Source organism: Pongo abelii, chromosome 9, assembly GCF_028885655.2.
Source record: "Pongo abelii isolate AG06213 chromosome 9, NHGRI_mPonAbe1-v2.0_pri, whole genome shotgun sequence".
In the NCBI taxonomy this organism is placed as follows: domain Eukaryota; kingdom Metazoa; phylum Chordata; class Mammalia; order Primates; family Hominidae; genus Pongo; species Pongo abelii.
This window is the reverse complement of record NC_071994.2, coordinates 66,745,897-66,766,038: the sequence shown is the minus strand read 5'-3', so window position 1 is coordinate 66,766,038 and position 20,142 is coordinate 66,745,897. Positions and strand designations below refer to the sequence as shown.

The window sequence follows — 20,142 nt, the reverse complement described above, 5'->3', positions numbered from 1 at the left end:
GTGTTATCTAAGGATCAGCAGCATTGGCCCCACCTGGGAGCTTGACAGACTCTCAGGCTCCTCCTCAAAACCACTGAGTAATAAAGTTTCAGAAGCTCTGTGTGCAAGATCTTTATGCACCATAAAGTAATAGGTTAGAGCACAGTTGTACTGCCAGACAGGCCTGAATGTGAGTCTTGGCTAGAACAATTTCTAATCATGACACTTACTTAGCTAAATCTCAGATTCTTCAGCTGAAATGGGCCGATAATTGTACTCCCATATGGGGTTGTGAGAATTTAATGAGTTTATACATGTACAACGCTCATCACAATTCTATACCCTGTAAGTAATCAATAAATGTAAACCATCAATGGAATTATGCATCAGATGTAAAGTTCAACTACATAAATATCCCTTAAGACCTCCTTCAATTTAGAAAGTCTCTTTCTATGAACTAGTGTATAAGGGTGTTATTATAAACTGAAAAACACACAAAAACAAGAAGCACCCCTAACAAACTAATCAGGAACTGAATTTCCAGTTTTGAGGGCACATGAAAAGGGATAACACCTTTACCTTCTTCATTAAGAAGACTGTAACAAGAAAAAACAATACTTTCTTTTCATGTGCTACCATACAGCTTAAATACATTGGCAAACACCATCCTCAGCTTTTAAAACAATTAAACAAAACAACAACCACTATTCTGAAGAGAGAGAAGAAAAGTAGAAAAATCAGATCCATCTTTGAAAGATTACAGAATACAGGAAAGACAAGCCTAAATACTGCCTACCATGTTCTAAAAGTCACTGGCATATCAGTAACACTTGTATAGACCAAACCTAGAAAACCAAGTAATTCTATTAAAGATAATCGGGAAATAATAAATGGAAAATACAGTTTAACTGTAACATAGTACTTGAAAACCAGTTGGTTAAGAATGAACCAGAAAATGTAACTGTAAATAGAGCAGTAAAAAAAAAGAAACCACTGGCTGGGCATGGTGGCTCATGCCTGTAATCCCAGCACTTTGGGAGGCCGAGGAGGGCGGGATCATGAGGTCGTGAGATGGAGACCATCCTGGCTAGCACAGTGAAACCCCGTCTCTACTAAAAATACAAAAAATTAGCCAGGCGTGGTGGTGGGCGCCTGTAGTCCCAGCTACTCGGGAGGCTGAGGCAGGAGAATGGCGTGAACCCGGGAGGCAGAGCTTGCAGTGAGCTGAGATCGCGCCTGGGCGACAGAGCAAGACTCCATCTCAATTAAAAAAAAAAAATCACTGTTAAGTACATTCTTAACTTTAAGGTAAAGGACACGGTGAATATAGATTTCTGCTATCTACCCAGTATGACAGTAAGACAGGATGTCAACATGTTTAGACGCATGTAAATCTTTTTCCAATGAGACATTTACAAATTTAAATTATGATCATGATTGTCAAATGTCAAGAGGTGGGAGCTTTCATGTGCCAAAAGCATAACAGAGAAGGAAAAGAAAGTTTAGATGGAACAATAATGTATTAGGCCTGGGTAAACAAACATCATCAGAGAAAACTCTGGCTGACTTCATTTCCTTCTGGTAACTAAGTATATGCATTCGGTTCCTTCCTGAATGGACTGCCAAGTCCTGAAGCCAATATTTAAAATTTTAATGCTTCAATTAGACATTTTTTAAAAAAAGTGGGATGATTTTGCCAAATTCTTTGACCTAATTCCCTAAAAAGCTTGGACTGTCTAAGAACCTAAATACCTATTATAAGGAAGGTGTTAACTATCTCCTTTGTCAATAAATGCATGCATATAGAGTGGATTCCTGGGGACCAGTGTGACAGGAACATTAATATTAAAGTGGCCCTGCCGAGCCACTTTAATTTAGCACTGTAACAACATCCGAAGCACAGAATAACCCCAAAACTGATCTCGGATACAATACCAACTGAGAAAAAAAAAAAAAGATTTAAGATGCTACAATGAGCACCAGCAAAAAATATTAATAAGATTTTAGTTGTTTTCATATTAGAAAATAAGTGAAATGCAGTACTTATGCATTATATACCTTCCCATCCAAAGACTAGCCTGACAAGATGTTACAGAGGATGAGTTTTCATCAGGTTCTTCAGAGGTGGAGCTCTGTGCCAATACTCCTGCTGCTTGACTTGTGATATCTTTATAAAGTTGAATAAACTGGTATAAATTCATGATCCGTGATGCCTCCACAATGCCACTGCTTTTGTTAATCTAAAAATACAAAGAACATGAAAAAGAGAAAAGTTGATCATGTCTCTGACCAATTCTTCCCAAAAAGGAGGAACAAATATTTAGTCAAACATCCTAGGAAATAGGAGTTTTCAGGATTTGCAAATTACATAAGAAAGCAAGAGTCTGAATAAATGAGTAATACCATGTCCCCTACATTTGTGGGGTTCAAAGTTCTTATACAAATTTATCTCATTTAATACTCAAAATAACCCTGTAAGATTAATTAGGCATTATCCTGTTGATGGGTAAGGTGACTTTCTCAGAGTTAAGAAATAAATTTTAGAGATCAGTATTAACAATTCTTTCACTTTAATTTCTTAAAGAATTTCTTAACCAAAGGATTCATTTGAATCCAACAACCACATGAGATTCTACAAGTCAAACAAGTACTTTCTTAAATATCTTTAAGTTCTATTTTGTACCAAAACTTCTAAACTAAAGAAAGAAAATTACTTTAAAATAAATCCTAACAAAAGGTGGTTGGACTTTTCCCAGAAGGCCATTTTGAGCTTTATCAAAAAACTCATTCAATATGAGGTGAAACCAGTGGCCCAAAGGTTGTACCTTTACAGGTTGTACCTCTCCCTCATCCAGTTTACAATCTAATGCAGAAGATACTTGGGGCAAGCAGAGGGGATTGCTTTCATAAGCTTTGGGGAGCCATGGAGTGAGACATAATGAAATGACCGAGGCTAGTAAGGTGAAGGTATAATGTTCTTGGATGAAGAACTTGAAATCAGAGAAAGATTAGAGACGTGAAAGACTTCCTTTCAGCACAAGACATAGGATGGAAGACTGGGGAAGAAGTAAGCCATGAAATCTATTAAGTGCATATCAGAGTAAGAACAAGCAAAATCAGAAAATATTTAGAAAGAAATGAAGAATATAGGGAGAGAGACAAAGACACAGGGCCGTAAAATTGTGACTTTAGATTCTGGAATGTATTGATGGAACTAGGGGTATGAGAAAGTGAGGTAGTTAGATTACATATTTTAAAATATTATTATACATTTGAATATTGTGAATGAAAATAATGGTTGTAACACATTTATTAATTGCTTACTATTTGAAAAGGCAGGGAAAAAAAAATACTGAGAATGAGTCATGCGGCCGGGCGCGGTGGCTCACACTTGTAATCCCAGCACTTTGGGAGGCCGAGGTGGGCAGATCATGAGGTCAGGAGATCGAGACCATCCTGGCTAACACGGTGAAACCCCGTCTCTACTAAAAGTACAAAAAATTAGCTGGGCATGGTGGCACGCGCCTGTAGTCCCAGCTATTTGGGAGGCTGAGGCAGGAGAATCACTTGAACCAGGAGGTGGAGGTTGCAGTGAGCCAAGATCGCGCCACTGCACTCCAACCTGGGTGACAGAGCAAGACTGCGTCTCAAAAAAAAAAAAAAAAAAAAAAAGAATGAGTCATATACCATACTAAGAAATTTTAGAACCATCTCTAATAATCAGAAAGTTGATTAAATTTTGGGAAGGTAAAATCTATCTGGAGATGCAAACATACAAGGTTCTTTGTAATAAAAGACTGTACATGAGGTAGAGAATAAACAGAATTAAAAAGTAACAGGAATTTAAGAGGCTTACAAAATAGATCTTCGGAGCTGAGGAAACTGGGGTAGTCCTTTGGAACTGCATAGTACAGAAGAAATTATGGAATAATCCATATAAGGTTAGTACAGAAATAGCAAAGTGTATCACACTGTAACTATTCTCATCATAGGATTCCTGAAACAAGTATTTATTGAGTACCATTATGTGGATGTTATTGGTACTATGTGCACTGCTCTAGGCACTAGCCACAGTGTGTATAAAACAAAATCCCTGCCCTCAAGCAAGTTACATGATAGGTAGGAGAGACAGGCAAATAAAATACAGATACAGATTAGGTTAGATGAGAATAAGTATAATGGAGAAGATGAAACAGGGGAGAAGGAATGCTGAGGGGTTACAGGGAAGGCCTTACAGAGAAGTTGACATTTAAGAACTGAAAGGTGCAGAAATGAGTCATATAGATGTCTAGGGGGAAGATCATTCCAGGCTGAGACAACAGGAAATACAAAGGCTGTTTAATAGAGCGGTACCTGGCAAGGAGCACAGAGTCTCACAAGAAGCCCAGAGTGTTTGGAACAGAGTGACAGACAGACAGAGGAAGGAGTGGTAGATAGAGGGTGAGGTGGGAATAGAATATATAGGACTTTGCTGATTTCAGTAATAACTGTAGCTTTGATTCCAAGTGCATGAGAAGTCACTGGGGGGTTTTGAGCCAAGGAGTAATATGATCTAATTTACATTTCAAATTGTGATGTGGAATAGGCTGGTTGTTGTGCTTGGAATAGACTGCTTGTTGTGCTGAGAATAGACAGAAGCAGGGCAAGAGAAGCAGGGAGATCAGTTAGGAGGCTACTGGAATAATCCTGGTGAGAGAGGATGGTCACTAGGAATAGGGTGGTAGTAGTGTAGATGGTGAGAACTAGCCAGATTCTGAATACATTTTGATGTGACAGGACTCACTTACAGATTGATTGTGAGGTATGAGAGACAAAGAAGAGCCAAGAATGACTCTAAGAAGTTGGTCTAAGAAAAAAGAAGGATGAAATAATATAATTCATGTAGTTCTTAACAGCCACCTTAGTACCTAGTTTTTAATTAATCTCTTATTTTTCTAATATTATTTCCATAAAATATTCCATTTAAACATAATTTAGATCATTTTTTATAGTGGATTAAATATTATTTAAGGATAATCATAGCAGATGGCAGAGAGTCAAGAAAAAGACTTAATGTAAATACAGAGGGTTAAAATACAATTTTTTTAAAGTTGTTTAACATTAAGAAATGTGAAACTCTCAGTCTCCTGTCAGTTTTTCATGGTAGACTTGACCTCTTTCTAATATAAACATTGACCTCTCAGATTCTTTCAGAAAGAACCTAAGGAATGCAAATAAAAAAATTTCTTTAGAGTAGCTCTAAAATCAAGAAAAATCACATGAAAAAATATCTAATTGCCTCTGCTTTTAGTACTTTTGTTTCTCTACTTAGAATCTTATTTTAAGGAAGATGTTTAAACTAATCACATACAGATGTTAGAGATATTGAGGCAAAAAGGAATTTGACTACTAATAAAATTAAACCTTAAGTCTGTGTTTGTCAAAGAGCAACAAAAAACGAAGGGATGAAAAGCCTGATATATTCATATTCCCTTAGCTTTCTACAATTTATATTGGCCTCTTCAATGTGAGCTGAGTACTTTATGAAATAAAAATGAACAGTAAGTGTAATTTAGATAATATACTGCATCAATAAACAAGGAAAGCTTCAACCTATCCCAGTCATTTAAAAAGAGAGTATTATTTCAACAGATTTTTTTTTGTTCACTTAATATATACTGAGTTCCTACTATGTGTAAAGCACTGTATTACAGGCTGTAAGAGATACAATAATGAATCTAGACATAGTTCCTGCCCTCAGGAGCTTACTCTCTAAAGGGGAGCTAAGAACCTAAACAACTTTTTTCATAATGCAGAATTATAAAGTACAAATAATGTGCTGTTGGAATCTGGAAGAGACAAGAAAACTCCTATTCAGGAAGACTTAATGGATGAGATGGTATTTGAGGTGGACCTTTAAAGAGACATCAGGTTTAGAGATGCAGAAATAAAAGGTGTGGCAGAAACTATTGGCTGATTATCCAAATACCATTCCTTCTTTTCATTGCCAGCAGAACCTGATTTTGTTTTTGTGTCCGCCATTCCCTGAAATGACACAGGAGTCAATCCTGGTTAGTCTAATCTAAACCACTCATGCTAATCATATTCCCTCTGTCAGTGTAGGTGTATGAAGGGGATATGACCCAATACTGACCAGTGAATTCAGAAGAGACATCTGCTGGGTCTTTAATTTAACCCATCCTGCAGTTAGTCTATGGAGCTAGGATTTCTTGATAAGTGAGAAAATAAGTATTGTTTTTGTTTAAACCGGTTTAACAGGAATTTTCCGTGACTTCCTAATGGAAGGAATGGACATCCTAGTTGAGAAAACACAATAAGCAGAAGCACTAAACTGGAAAAGAAAAGTAACAATGATACAGTCTTAAGTTAAGCCTGATAAGAATGCAGAGCAAAAGAAGGTCATTGTGACTAACGCAGAAAAGATAGTTTGGAGTCATATTGTAGGAGTTGGGACTATTTGGTAGGCAAGAAGGAATTACTGAGGAATTTTAAGCAAGGCAGTAATCTGATGAGAGTTGTGCTTTAGAAAGGTTAATCTCACAGCAGCATAAATTAGAATTTGAAGAGTCTAGAAGTATAGAGATTAATACAAAATCTGTGATAAGCTGGATCAGAAGAGAGAGATCAGTCTGCTTGAGAGCATGAAATCTGTCTTATTTATCATATATTCCTAGTGCCTCTCACACCTGTGCTCAAATGTTTATTTGAATAAACTGGAAGCAAAACATAGTATGGGTAAAACTGACAATCTACTGAGGAAATAAGGCATATTATTTGGGTAACCTCCAGGGTCCGTGACTCAAAGGAAAAATCTCCTAACCCAAGGAGTCTTTATGGGTCAGTCGGGAATGAACTTCAGAGCACTCATGAATGCCCAATTTATGGTTTATATGCATATGGGTGATTTTGTTCTTTGTTTTAGAGCTGGGGTGGGGATAGGAGGTGGCCTAATAAAATTCATGCCTTCATTTAATCAAAAGGTTTGTAGCCTCAAAAAGGTTAAGAACTTTCTATCTGAATCTACTCAGTGGTGGTTGAGGCTTTCTAATACTCAATGACAGCTGGCAAAAAATCTATCCCATAACTAAAAATTACTAAAAAACAAAAAAACTCTTTCAATGGATCTTTTTTCTTTTTAATGAATGAATGTACTCTTAAAAGAAATGATCTCAAGATAACATTAATTTTTAAGGTATCATCTTAGAGCTAAATAGGATGTCACCTTAGCACTCCACAGCCAGCTAAAAACCCAAAAACAGAGACAGAAGATTAGTATGATGTAATGGTTAGAGATATTGAGGCAAAAAAGAATTTGATTATAACAACCCCTGCTGTATAGCAATTAGACAACTCTAAGATTCAAACAGCTAGTTAGAAGGCAATAACAGTAACAAAACTATGTTTTACAAAACCACCAAGTTATTAAAATGTATATGCATTATATTATCTTACACTATTAAATATAGTTCTAGCCACCAAAATAGCTTAAGCTCAGAGGTAGAAGTCTCCATCAGTCTCACCTTGGTACAGACCACCCGTACAACCACTTTCCAAAAAGCAGAGGAATCAGACCCAGGTTGTACCTCAAAGAGAAGATGTTTTTCCTGGCCAGAAGCCACTTTAGCCGTTCTGAAAAGAGACAAGAACATGTCAATTTTATGAAAAATCATATATTAATAAAATAATACAGCCATGAAACTAGATTCAAGAAACAATTTCAGAGAAGGAAATACGAAGAAACACAAAAAGACAAATAATAATGATTATAATGACTGGATTCTTAAAACACGGATAGAGAATATTTGAACATAAACATGCAACTTAATTTCTAAGGTTTTTAAAGTCAACAGCTTGGTGGCATGATATTTATAAATCTCTCTTTGTCACATCTATATCTCAATGGTCTTTAAATTTCTAACAAAGACATTTATGAAAAACAAGTCTTAGAAATCAGGGACTTAAAAAAAAGGTTGGCCAGGGCAGTGGCTCACGCCTGTAATCCCAGCACTTTGGGAGGCCAAGGCAGGCAGATCACAAGGTCAGGAGTTCGAGTCCAGCCTGACCAACATGGTGAAACCCCGTCTCTACTAAAAATACAAAAATTAGCCGGGCGTGGTGGTGCGCACCTGTAATCCCAGCTACTCAGGAGGCTGAGGCAGGAGCATTGCTTGAACACAGGAGGCAGAGGTTGTAGTTAGCCAAGATCACGCCATTGCACTCCAGCCTGGGCGACAGAGTGAGACTCAGTCTCAAAAAAAAAAAGGTTAGCTAGTGTCATTTATCAAAATTTTTTGACTGTTGCCTCAGACGTATATAAAGCATGAAAAACATCTTGCTCCTGGTTCAGTCCTTGTTTAAACAATGATACTAACAAACCTCTTGAAAATTTTTGTTCAGATAATTTGGGGCTAGATCAAGTAAAACAAATGATTTGAGACACTTTATATATAGCTCTACTGTCCTCCCCTAGCAGAGTAATTTTAATTTAGAGAGCTAAAGGATTTTAACATAAAAAATATCACTTTTAGAAGATAGTTCAATATCATGCTATCAACATTAATTTAAATCAGTTCAAAGACATGCTTAAGTACTGCAGTTCCCTTTTATCACTACTAACAACTCTGAGCACCAGTGGGGATATCACACTCAACTAACAGCTAAATAAAATGAGGCCATCGAAAGTTAAGCAACTAGCCTTAGGAAACAAAGTCTTCGGTGAAAATAATTCAGTCGTGCCAGTTTCCAGCTCTGTTTCCTAGCTGCCAAGCTTCGTCCTGTATAGGTTTAATTCTACAGTTCTCGGAGATCATTGCACGTCTGAAATGCCAACTCTGACCCATGGAAATTGGTTTTAAGAATCAAAACCAGTCAGAAATATCCTGTGCTAAATAAATAAAAGGAAGACCTCTGTATCACACAGTAAGCTTAGTTTGTGGATGGTTTTATAGGGTACATTTTATCTAACACCTGTATCTTTAGGCTAAAGGGCAAAATTTTATACAATAGACACGGTTTATGAATATAAATTCCAAGACTCTAAAGGAATGGTAAATGTCATTGATTACTGCTCATAAGAGTTGAAAATATAAACATAACAAAGCATTCCACTCTTATATTACTAAATTCAGAATCCTATTTTTAAAATTCTTTAAGCATATGGTCCCAGAATTAATGCTTTGCACACTACCCTTTGGATAATTTTAAAAAATAAGTAAAATGCTAGAGTTTTTAAAACCAATGACTATATTTTTATCATAAAAAATACATAAATACACACAGTAAAATGTAAAATCTCCCTCTCTGCCCTCTTTTCCGACCATCTCCCAACCAAGAGACTAGCACTGGGAATAGTTTAGTTCATTTGCTACACACACACACACACCCCCCACAACTATATACAACTTTTTGTTTTGTATTGTTTTGTTTTAATGAATGAAATCCAGTCTTCTTAAAAGAAACCATCTTCTAAGATAACTTTTAAGACAGTCTTTATTCTTCCCAATAAAGACAGTATATCAAGCTTATCTAATGTGTTCCAGATTGCTAAGTATGTCTCTTATCACCTAATACCATGGTTGTAATGCCTACGGAGTGGGTTCATATATCTTACCTTAAACTATTAATAGTGACTACAGTACTGTAAGTTTATATACTAAGTGGTCCTGAACTGCTAGTCGATTTCATTCAGCCTTTTTAGGGTTTAAGGAGAGGTAATATCGGATAACAGGAAAACTGAGATTCAGAGAGGTGGACATGCCATTAATATCTGCATAATCAACTTAGCCCTCAGTTAAAAGGTCCAATCCTTAGCAGAGGGCCTTGCACATACTATGTGCTTAGTGAATATTAGCTAAGTTGAAGAGACTAAACAGAGAACCTTTAAGATCTCATTTAAGAGGTGACTCCATAGGTTCTAATTATACTCCCAGGGGTTAGAAGATATATATAAATAAAGGTAGATGTGGATGTTGCTAGAGGCAGATTTAAAAGAAAGATATGACATCTGCCCAATTGTCACCAAGGGAGAAAATAAACAGCAAAAAAGTCATATTTTAAAAGCACAGTGGTCTGGGGGCATGCAGGGACAAAGAGCCCTGTATATTTTCATAGCTTCTACATAGATCAATATCAAAATTGATAAATAAATTAACAAATAGAAGACTAAGTTGTATTAGGTGTGCTCTTTAAGAAGGCAGAGAAATTTATATTTCATTTTAGAAATTTAGTCAAAGAGTTAAGTAGAAACTTAAAGGTGTTAATTAATTAGAAAATATGAATAAATGAAATATATTATTTCTCAGTGATTAAAATAAGCTATTACTACATATGTATTCCTCTAGCAAAATAATGACAGTAAAAAAACAGTATATATGTATGTATGTGTGTGTATATATACACACACACACGAATGAATTGCTCCATGTACAGAAACCTTCTCAGTGTTACCTTTGACTATCCTAGGAGTCTTTCTCTAGAGTGGCTAATTCTCATATTCCATTTTGTTATGCACCCCTTTAGTGCTTTCAAACAAGAGTCTATTGGTATAAAATTGAGATGCTGGGATGTACTACTGTATCCTAGAATTGCTTCAATATGCCTGTGCTGTGTTCCAGGTTCCATTTTAAGTTCTTTCCATCTCTTCTGTCTCCATTACATACTTTTAAAAAGCTACATAGAAAGTCAACTTATAATAGATACTCAATAAGTATTTGTTAATGCTAACTGAAAACATTAAGTCTTACCAATCAACACCTCTGGTTATATCTTACACAGCCATGACATATGGGGCATACATACAACAAGGGGAAAAACAAAAAACAAAAAGAGCAAGCCTTACACATCATTAAGCTCAGCTACTCTCCCAAGAAATTCTTCATAAGTTAAAGAGCCACTCTCTCGAACCAATGTAACATGTTTTGCTACTTTTTCTGGTAACTTGTTAATAACCAACTGTGTCTGATCCGAAATTTGCTGTCCCATGATGAAATGATGTCTTTCAAAATCCAGAGTGTTGCTTCACATAGTTTCTGTCAAATATACAGAAAAGTTACTTTTACATATAATACAAAAATGGCAATATACTCATTCTTCAAAAAAATAAAGAAAAACTAGGAATACCTTTAAGTGAGAGTTGAGTAGACCTACATGAGTCTAAGGTAGAATTTAAATGACTGTTTTCAGATTCACATAGCTAAGTGAGAAAACAGGATTCACTTATATATTATTGGGAGGGTGATGAATCTCTAATTCTTATAATTTTACCAAGTCAAAAACCACTAAAGCGCATGTGCATGTGCGTGCGCACACACACACACACGCATTCAAGTAATTGTATTTAAGAGAAAGTTTGTCTACCTTCTATAATTTTCCTAAGAACATTTCCTGACTGCTTACCACATGTCAGGCTCCAAACTGTTTTCCGTATATTATCTCAATTACTTCTTACAACAATCCTAAGAGGTAGACAATACTACACCCCTACCTATTTCCCATAGACAGGGAAACTGAGCTAGGTGATTTATCTAAAGTTACACAGCTATAAGTGGTAAAAGTGAACTCTGAATTTGTTTTTCAGATTCTAGTACTTACATTCTTATCCACTATGACATACTGGCTCACAATATATTTATATCAGCTAAATAATTTTGTTGTTGAATTACTTTATAGATGCGTACCTTAGTTTTAATTTTTAAAAATATATAAATAGACTTGTGGCTTGAAAAACCTAAGAAAATTAAAATGTTAGATATTTTAACCACCTCACATTTTCTGCTTGGAAAAAGATAGCTCTTTTGTTCATTCACTCTTTTAGGTACCCCCAAAATATATATCTAATTATCAAGTTTATAAATGCCCCCAAAATCAGATGCCCCCCCAAGAAATTCTATTTTATTTATCCATCAAAGACTATCATTATATTTCATCCAAATTAACACTCATATCACATAAAGCAGGTGAAACAGTAATACTCTTATAGAAAAAGTTTTGGTAGGAAGATTGCTTTATCATTAATAAAAAATAGTTAAAAATTTAAAATATATATAACTTTATGAAGTTAGTAACCCAAAAATATGTAAAATTTCCTTTAGGTATTAAAATTTAATGTACTGTATTTGAAGTTAATTCCTTTAGTTACCTAAAATAGGAAAAGGGTAATTGTAATTAAAAAAAAAAAAACACAACAGTTTTGAATCTGAGCCTACTTGGTAATAATAAATATCACATTATAGAGATAAATGAAAGGAAGTTGTTGAGGAAGATCCAGGCCAAAAAAAAAAAAAAAAAAATCCCTGAAGTCAAATTATATGTAAATATAGCCAAGTGGATTTACAGCAACTGTATCCAAGAAGAAACAATTAAAGATCTTAGCTTAGAAGAGGTCCCTAGGGCAGTCAACAACAGTGATTGCTGAATTTCAAAGACTAGTAAAATCTCAAAGCACCATGGTGTTGGATACTTCTTTTAATTCTAAGCAAGGACAGTTTCCAAAAATAAACAAAAATTCCCCAAAACTTAATAAAAATCTTAAAAAGAACTTATAACCAGAAAAGTAGGATATAATATTAGAAAAAAAGTCTTTCCCAAGAAGGGCAGTAACTTCACAATGAGGTATACCACATATTTACCAGGTATACTACACATTGTCCTTATTTTTCTTGATCGAATCCAAACTTGTGAAAACATCATCAGGAGCCAAGGGTTGCAGACTGGTATTAGGGAGCCACTGTGTCACAGGACTTTTTTAAAATTAAATTCAACAAGTAGCACGTGCCTGGTGCTTATGTTCTGGAGATACAACAGTGAACAAAAGAAACATGGTTCTTGCCACTGTGGAGCATCCAATACAGTGGAGAAGAGACAGTAACCACACAAATAAATGTATAATTACAAAATGAGAAGTGCTAGGTGAACAAGTACAGGTGCTGTGAAAGCCTATAAAAGGGGGACTTGACCTAGTTTTGTAACAGGGAGGAAGTCCCTGGGCAAACAACATTTTACTTGAGGTCAGAATGGTCAGAGTTAGGGATTAAAAAAGAGGTAGGGACATGGCAAAAGGAGGACACTCCAGTCAGAGGTTATGAAAAGTGCCTGAGACAGGAAGCAGCACGGTGACTTTGAGGTAATTTTTAAAAAGGCCACAATGACTAAAGCAGAGAGGCAAAGGGAGAGGGAAACTGGCACCAAGAGTTGGGCTGTTTAACATTTTTGTTGATGACCTGAAGACTGTATGCCTGCCCAATCTGCGGATGACCAAAACTGGAATAAACGAATAGTATCTAGTGAATAATAGGATCAAGACTAAAACAGACACTTACGTGCTTAAATGAATATTTAATATGACTAAAAGTTAAATCCTGAAGAGCCAACTGCACAAAAACACATATGTAAGATGTGCTCAAAAGCAGTTAAAATATAGAAGGTCTGGGTTTTTGTTTTTGTGTTTTTTAAAGAGATAGAGTCTCCCTACGTTGCCCAGTCTGGTAACAAACTCCTGGGCTCAAGCAATCCTCCCGCCTCGGCCTCCCAGAGTACTGGGATTACAGGCATGAGCTGCTGCACCCGGCCAAGTCTGGGGTTTTTAATCAAAATAAGTCAACAGTATAACAGGGGCAACAAGTATGCTAAAATAATCCTAAACTCTTGCTAGAAGCAGATATCTTGAGCAAGCAGCCTACTAGTCCATTATGCTCTGCAATGGTTAGGCCACACTGAAAAGTCTGTATTCAGCTCTAAGCAGTTGGCTTTAAAGGATACTAATAAATTAGAACATATTCATGGGCATAGAAAAAAAAAAGAGGTTTATTCTAGATAGTCATAGTTCGGTAACAATGAAGCAATATAAGTTTGTTTAAATATTTGAGGAGCTGTCATGTGGAAAAACAAGATTCATTTACAGAGAACAGGATGGCCAATAAGTATAGTAAGTATAAATTAGAAAGGCAGATTTCAGTTGATTATAAGCATGTCCCACCATCCAGAAGCGGAAATGGCTGCTACATGTGAGCTCCCTCTCATTGGAAGTATGGAAGTGTTTAGGTAAAGATTAGAAGTACATCTAATAAGTGTTACAGGGATTTTTACCTGTGTGGGAAGTGGAGTAGGTGACCTTTAACCTAACATTTTATTCCCAAAATGAAACTGAACCTTCCTCTAACATTCCTGTACCAATTTAATGAAAATGTAATTAAGATTCTAGTCAACCAGGCTGAAACTTTGAATAATATCTACATTACTTAACAAAGAAAAAAACTGAACTTTTGAAATATATAGTCTCAATATTTAATATAAATACCTATGATAATTTAACCAGCGTGGTATAGGGGAGATAGAATTTCTCTCCCTCTGCTCTCTTAGGTCTCCAGCTGGGCCCAAGAATTAAACTAACCTAAGATAGATTAACAGGAGAAAAACATACAAATTTTATTTAGTAATTTTTATACATACACAGGAGCCCTCAAGAAAAATAAGGACTAAAAAAAGTAATTAAGGCCAAAAGCTTACATAGTAGATTGGACAAAGGAGAAGTAAACTGTGAAAACATGACAAGACACAAGGGTTTGGGCTGGGGCAGTTAATCATAGAAAAGTGACTAGGAAGATAAGGGTTACTTTAAGAAGGCTTCTTTGAACACATTTCTCTCAGCTTTGATTGCCCACCTCTGGTAATGATAATGTCTTCCTCCTGGCATAGAGAGGACATCTTTCACATGGCTGTTTTATCTCCAGCCTTCAGGAAGAATTAGGAGGGTCAGTGGGCCCTTCTTACATCTGCTGCTTTTCAATGTGCCTTTTACTCAAAATAATCCTTATGCCAAAGTAGCGTATTTTGCTACCCTACATTACCCACCAAAACCATATTTGAAAAGAAGAGTTAGTTGCTTATTTATTGAGTAATTAATAGAAAATGATCCCCTTTGTTTCAGCATTGTTTTCATCTGCTGCCCTAACTTTGAGTAAAGTTTATAATTTGAGGCAGCGTATTAACTTATCTTGTAACTGTACTTGGTATCCGGGAAACTTCATCACTAACTCCTTGGATTAAAATGCAACACTATCTAGAGACTACCTGATAGAGCCTGCAAAAGTGGTTTTCAACCTGGTTCCAGAAAGAGGGCTTGACATTTAGTTTATTTTGAAAATCATAAAATATTGACAAATATTAACATCTATCACTATATGGGTGTGAAAATAAGATATGACTCTGTGATCTACATACAATATAAAACCACAACACAGAGTGCATGTTCACAAAAACAATCTGTTGAGGCCATCCTCTAGTCACCCACCACAGCTTTTCAGTGTCCCTCTTTGGTGACTGCACATATTTCTATCATACTATGACATTTGTTAAGTCACTTGGCCATTTCCCTCTAGTGAGCTTCTTGAGGAGAGCAGCCATGGTCTCTCTTCTGGCAGATACACAAGCACTCAATAGATGTTTACTGAATAAATGCAGTAAATACCATTGGCAGTTTTTGTTTTATTATTATTCACTTAGTATTCTTTTGATTTTTGTTAATTTGGTCAGTCATCTATTAGTACTAGGTTGGAGAGAAGCAGAAGTTAAAAATATGTATGAAAGAAAATGTAAAACTGTGAAAATTTGTCATTAAATTAATGCTTATGTAAACTGGGAAACATTTACTATTTGATATTAGCAAGATACTTCCCCCTAGGCCATGCAACAGTGGTATTGCATAGAAACATAATTTGCAAACCACTGGCATAGAATTCAACAAAAGATGAATTTCTGGTTAAGATTTCTCAAAGAACTAGCAGCTTTCATATTATTGTGCCACCTATAACAGTCATTTTTTGCAAGATAAAAATATGCTTTCAAAAAGCATTTGAAGGATTTTCTAAATAAAGAGCTGTTATTTTGAAATGCACAAGATCAAGGATTCCAAAAATGCCACATTCTCTAGTGGGTGGTACATAGTGAATCACTTATTTTTCTAACAAATGAATTGCGGTAGTTCAAATATTCCTTATAAAAATATTAAAATTACATCATGGGTAATTGGCAAAGCAAAAACGAAAAAACTGCTCAAAAACTCCTAAAAATTTAAACCATAATTCATTCATAAAATAACTAAAAGCAAAATGGAAAAGGCTGAAAATGCACCAAAATGACTAAATGACAAGTACTGCACTGTAGTATTTTAAAAACCTCTCTGAAACCAGTTCTCCATCAAATTTTGTATCAACCTCACTTAAAAGGATTTAATTGAAATAAACTTCAATGATTTTCATTGTCAAGTCAACTTTAACATCAGTAATAAATACCAAGTACTACTGACTGGGTCCCTAAGGATATTATTTACTTTATTACTCATTGTTTACTCAAACTGTAGATCTGTAAACAGGTATCAACTTTTTTTTTTCAAGACAAGTTAATATAGATACATAGTGAAATAATTAGGCCAGAGTCACTATAGAGTCTGGAATGCCTGTTCCAGGATCAAAGATCTTGATCAGAAAAAGACATATATATAATATATATATATTATATATATATATATATATATTATATATATATATATATATATTATATATATATATATGAGAGAGAGGGAGAGAGAAACTACAAAAGGATAGAGTGCCGTACTAGGAGATTAAGAATATGGATTTCTAACAGTAACAGTGTGTTTACTAAATGCATCTCATATTGGAAAAAGCACACCAGACTTGTAAGAATTCTCTCTGGACCTTCCTTGCCTTTTTGGGAAGGGAAGGGAAAGGAAAGCGTGTTTGTATTTAGACGGGAACCAAGAAGGATCAGGCTACACACATCAAATATAAAGTTCATTTACACCGAATGACAAATATTAATTTTTGAAACATATAGTCATATTCTTGAGAAAAAGTTTTAGAAACTGAAGTCAAGCAATGTGAAAGAAAAGGAGAAAAATCCATACTATTTTTGAGCTCTGAATTCAGAAAGCATCACTTCTCAGATGGGTGACTTCGACATAGAGGTGACTAATTTAGGATCGTCGGCCGGTGGCAGCTCACACGCCCAGACAAAATTTTGAATGGGTAGAGGTCATTTTATAGCAAGAAGAATGGGCAAAAGGGAGTGAAAACGAATAAATTCGTGCTGAAGATGTAAGAATTATAAACAACTGAAAGTGTTCCAGCAGCTTTATATATATGCCAGAGGCAAGAACTGAATTAGCTGGCACCGCTAAATAGGACAGTGTCAGAATATAAAAGGTACACTACCTTTAATAAGGGGCATAGGGATCGATTTCAATAACAATCGTAAATCCACATTTTGTAACGCGAGACAAATAACTGAAGGAATAATTTCAAAAGCTAACACAGAAGCCTTCTGCTCTTGCTGTGTAATTACTACCTTCTTATTATTAGCAAGAAAACGTTCTTTTCTTAGCCGGGTCTCAAGGTAGCAGCTAGTTTGACGAGGAAAGACCTTTGGGAAGGGTAGCAGCCTAAGCCAATTCAGAAGGGTGGGGCTGGCTAAGTAGATCGACGTGGCTATTTCTGAGCTATCGTCCTAAGCAAAAGGTTTCTTATTTGGGTGTCCAGCCCGGCGGAGACCGAGCCCGCGGGCCACCCTAGCGCTCGCTCTTGCTACGCCGCCTCAGCCCCTCCTCAAGCGCACCTGGACATTTAACCAACAGCTAAGTCCGGTGGCCGAATGACTGAGCCGGCGGCAATATTCAAACAACCGTTTTGGGACAGAGGAAGAAAAACTCTCTCCGGGTCCCTCAGGAGCACCCCGAGGCGGGACAAGCCACCGCCACCCCGGGCAACTGGAACCCGCCGGGCAGAAGACGGGCGTCAAAAGAAGGGCCTCCCCAGCCGTCCCCACGCCCCAATCCGAGGCCCAGGGAGGACGGCGGGGCCAGGCCTGTCTCCCCGCGGAAGCCTGGCTCGGCAGCGGAGGGCCCGCTGGGGTTTCTCTTCCCAGCCCCAGAGTCCTGGAGCAGCTAGCAAGGGAAACACGAAAGGACAGCGCCGCGGAGCTCACCCCAGGTTCAAGGCATCGCGCACCCTGCGGCAGCGGCGGCGCCGCCTCAGCCCGCAGCTCAGACCTGCGGGTGGCGGCGACTCAGCCCGGGACCCGGTCGCACCTCTGTGACGCAAAGCCCCGCCCCCCCCGCGCGTTGCCTGGAGACGGCGCTCAACCTTCCTCTGCAGCGCCCCTACCGACCCGCGCTCCGCAGCTCCTGAGGGCTTTCGAGCCCAGATGGTCATCTGAGACGAGAGGTGGCGGCGAAGGAGAGTCTCGCCTGTCACGCTCCCGGAGCAGGGGCTTCATGAGGTGGCCATGGAAACGGCCTGGCAGACTCCCATCTCTCCTGGTGCCATCTCCGGAGCGGAAAGTCGAGCGCCCCGCTGGCGACCAAGGCCGCACTGAGAGCCCTGGTTTGGTCAACAGTTGGGCTCCAAGGTACCACTTCCCAGACCTCCAGCCTCCCCACTGATCATAGATACACAAAGGTCATCTTGTTTCTTTATGAGGAAATGGATTGTGTTCACCTAGCCGAGTTGTTAAGCATAAGAGAATGTATGAAAAGTAATTACAAGGTTCAAAATCCTGAGCTTTGATAAATGATAGATATGATGATGAACACGTTAGTGATATTACTGCTCTTCGGGACGTCTGAATCAATAATTGCTGTCTTTTAAGCATCTGTTGTGTGTCAATACTGCACTAGGCGCTTTACAGGCATTGCTCTTGTTTAAGTCGTTTGCTCAAAGTTGCCTAGACAATAAACAGCAGAGCAAGGATTTTAACCCAGATACAGCTGACACTGCTGCCTCTATGCTTAGCAGTTAAACTGCTTTTTATGTTTCTTGTTTGGACACCCCTCCTTCACCAGTCACTTGTAGATTCACCCTGTGAAGAGCTAATTCTTCCCTCTAATAATAATATTCGTTGACCATTTACTATATGTCAAACCCTATTTTAAGGACTTTAAAGGTATTAATTCGTTTAATCTTCACAGCAATCCTGTGAGTAGGTATTATTAATACCTTCACTAAGACACAGGCTTAGAAAAGTCGATTAACTTTTCCAAGGTCAAACAACCATTAAGGAGCAGAGCCAGATTCAAACCCAAGCAGACAGAACCCTGAACCTGTGTTTTTAATTCCTGTTTTAAACTGCCTCGGTAGTACAGTAAGACTTCATTAGCGCTAGGTCCATGCCTGTTTGTGCACCATTATTTCCCTGACAGCCAGCATGGTAGTGGTTCAATATTTAAACATTTGATGAATATTTGAACACTGGAAAAGGGAAAAGCTTAAAAATGAAGTATAAATAATGATTTAGTAAATTCCAAAAGATACCAAATTCAAAAAGATTCCATAGTTCAGCCTAATCCGGGCCTGGGAGTTAGAAATGTTACTCTGTAAAAATTGCCTTCAATTAAACATTGTATTGGAAGTTCTGGTCAATGAAATAAAACAAGACAAATACATAAAAGGCATCCAAGTTGGAAAGGAAGTTGTAGCACTGCATTTATTTGCATAAGAAAATTGCAGAATACTACAAAAAAGCTACTAGAACTAATAAGTGAGTTTACAAAAGTTGCAAGATACAAAATCAAATATACAAAAATCAGTTGTATTTCTATATACTAGCAATGAACAATTAGAAATGGAAAATTTTTAAATATCTCTTATCAACAACAACAAAAAGCAGCAAATTTAGGGACAAATTTGACCAAAGATGAGAAAGACATGTATACTGAAAACTATAAAATATTATGGAATAGCAAAGACATGGAGTCAACCCAGGTGCTTATCAATAGTGGATTGGATAAAGAAAGTGTGGTACATATACACCATGGAATACTATACAACCACAAAAAGGACTAGATCATATCTTTTGCAGCAACATGAATACAGCTGGAGGCCATTGTCCTAAACAAAATAATGCAGAAAAGGGAAACCAAATACTGTATGTTCTCACTTATAAGTAGGAGCTAAACGTTGAGTACACAGACACAAAGATGGGAACAATAAACACTGGGGATTCCAAAAGGGTTGAAAAAACTACTATTGGGTACTATGTTCACCACTTGGGTGACCTGGATCATTAGAAGCCTAAACCTCAGCATCGTTTGATATACCCATGTAACAAACCTACACGTGTACTCCCTGAATCTAAAATAAAATAAGAAACATTGTT

General features: G+C 37.0%; 1 protein-coding gene across 2 annotated transcripts in view; it reads right to left on the bottom strand.

Moving 5' to 3' along the window:
• RNF141 (ring finger protein 141) overlaps positions 1-18,031 on the bottom strand; it is a 29,268-nt gene extending 11,237 nt beyond the window's left edge. Inside the window, exons 1-4 of one of the 2 annotated variants that reach the window (XM_063727939.1) lie at positions 17,605-18,031; positions 10,817-11,006; positions 7,500-7,608; positions 2,038-2,219 (exon numbers count right to left, since the gene is read on the bottom strand). In XM_063727939.1, the coding sequence (XP_063584009.1) occupies positions 2,038-2,219; positions 7,500-7,608; positions 10,817-10,959 (434 nt within the window). In that variant the 5' untranslated portion in view covers positions 10,960-11,006; positions 17,605-18,031. 2 annotated transcript variants of the gene reach the window in all.
• Positions 18,032-20,142: the final 2,111 nt, after the last annotated feature.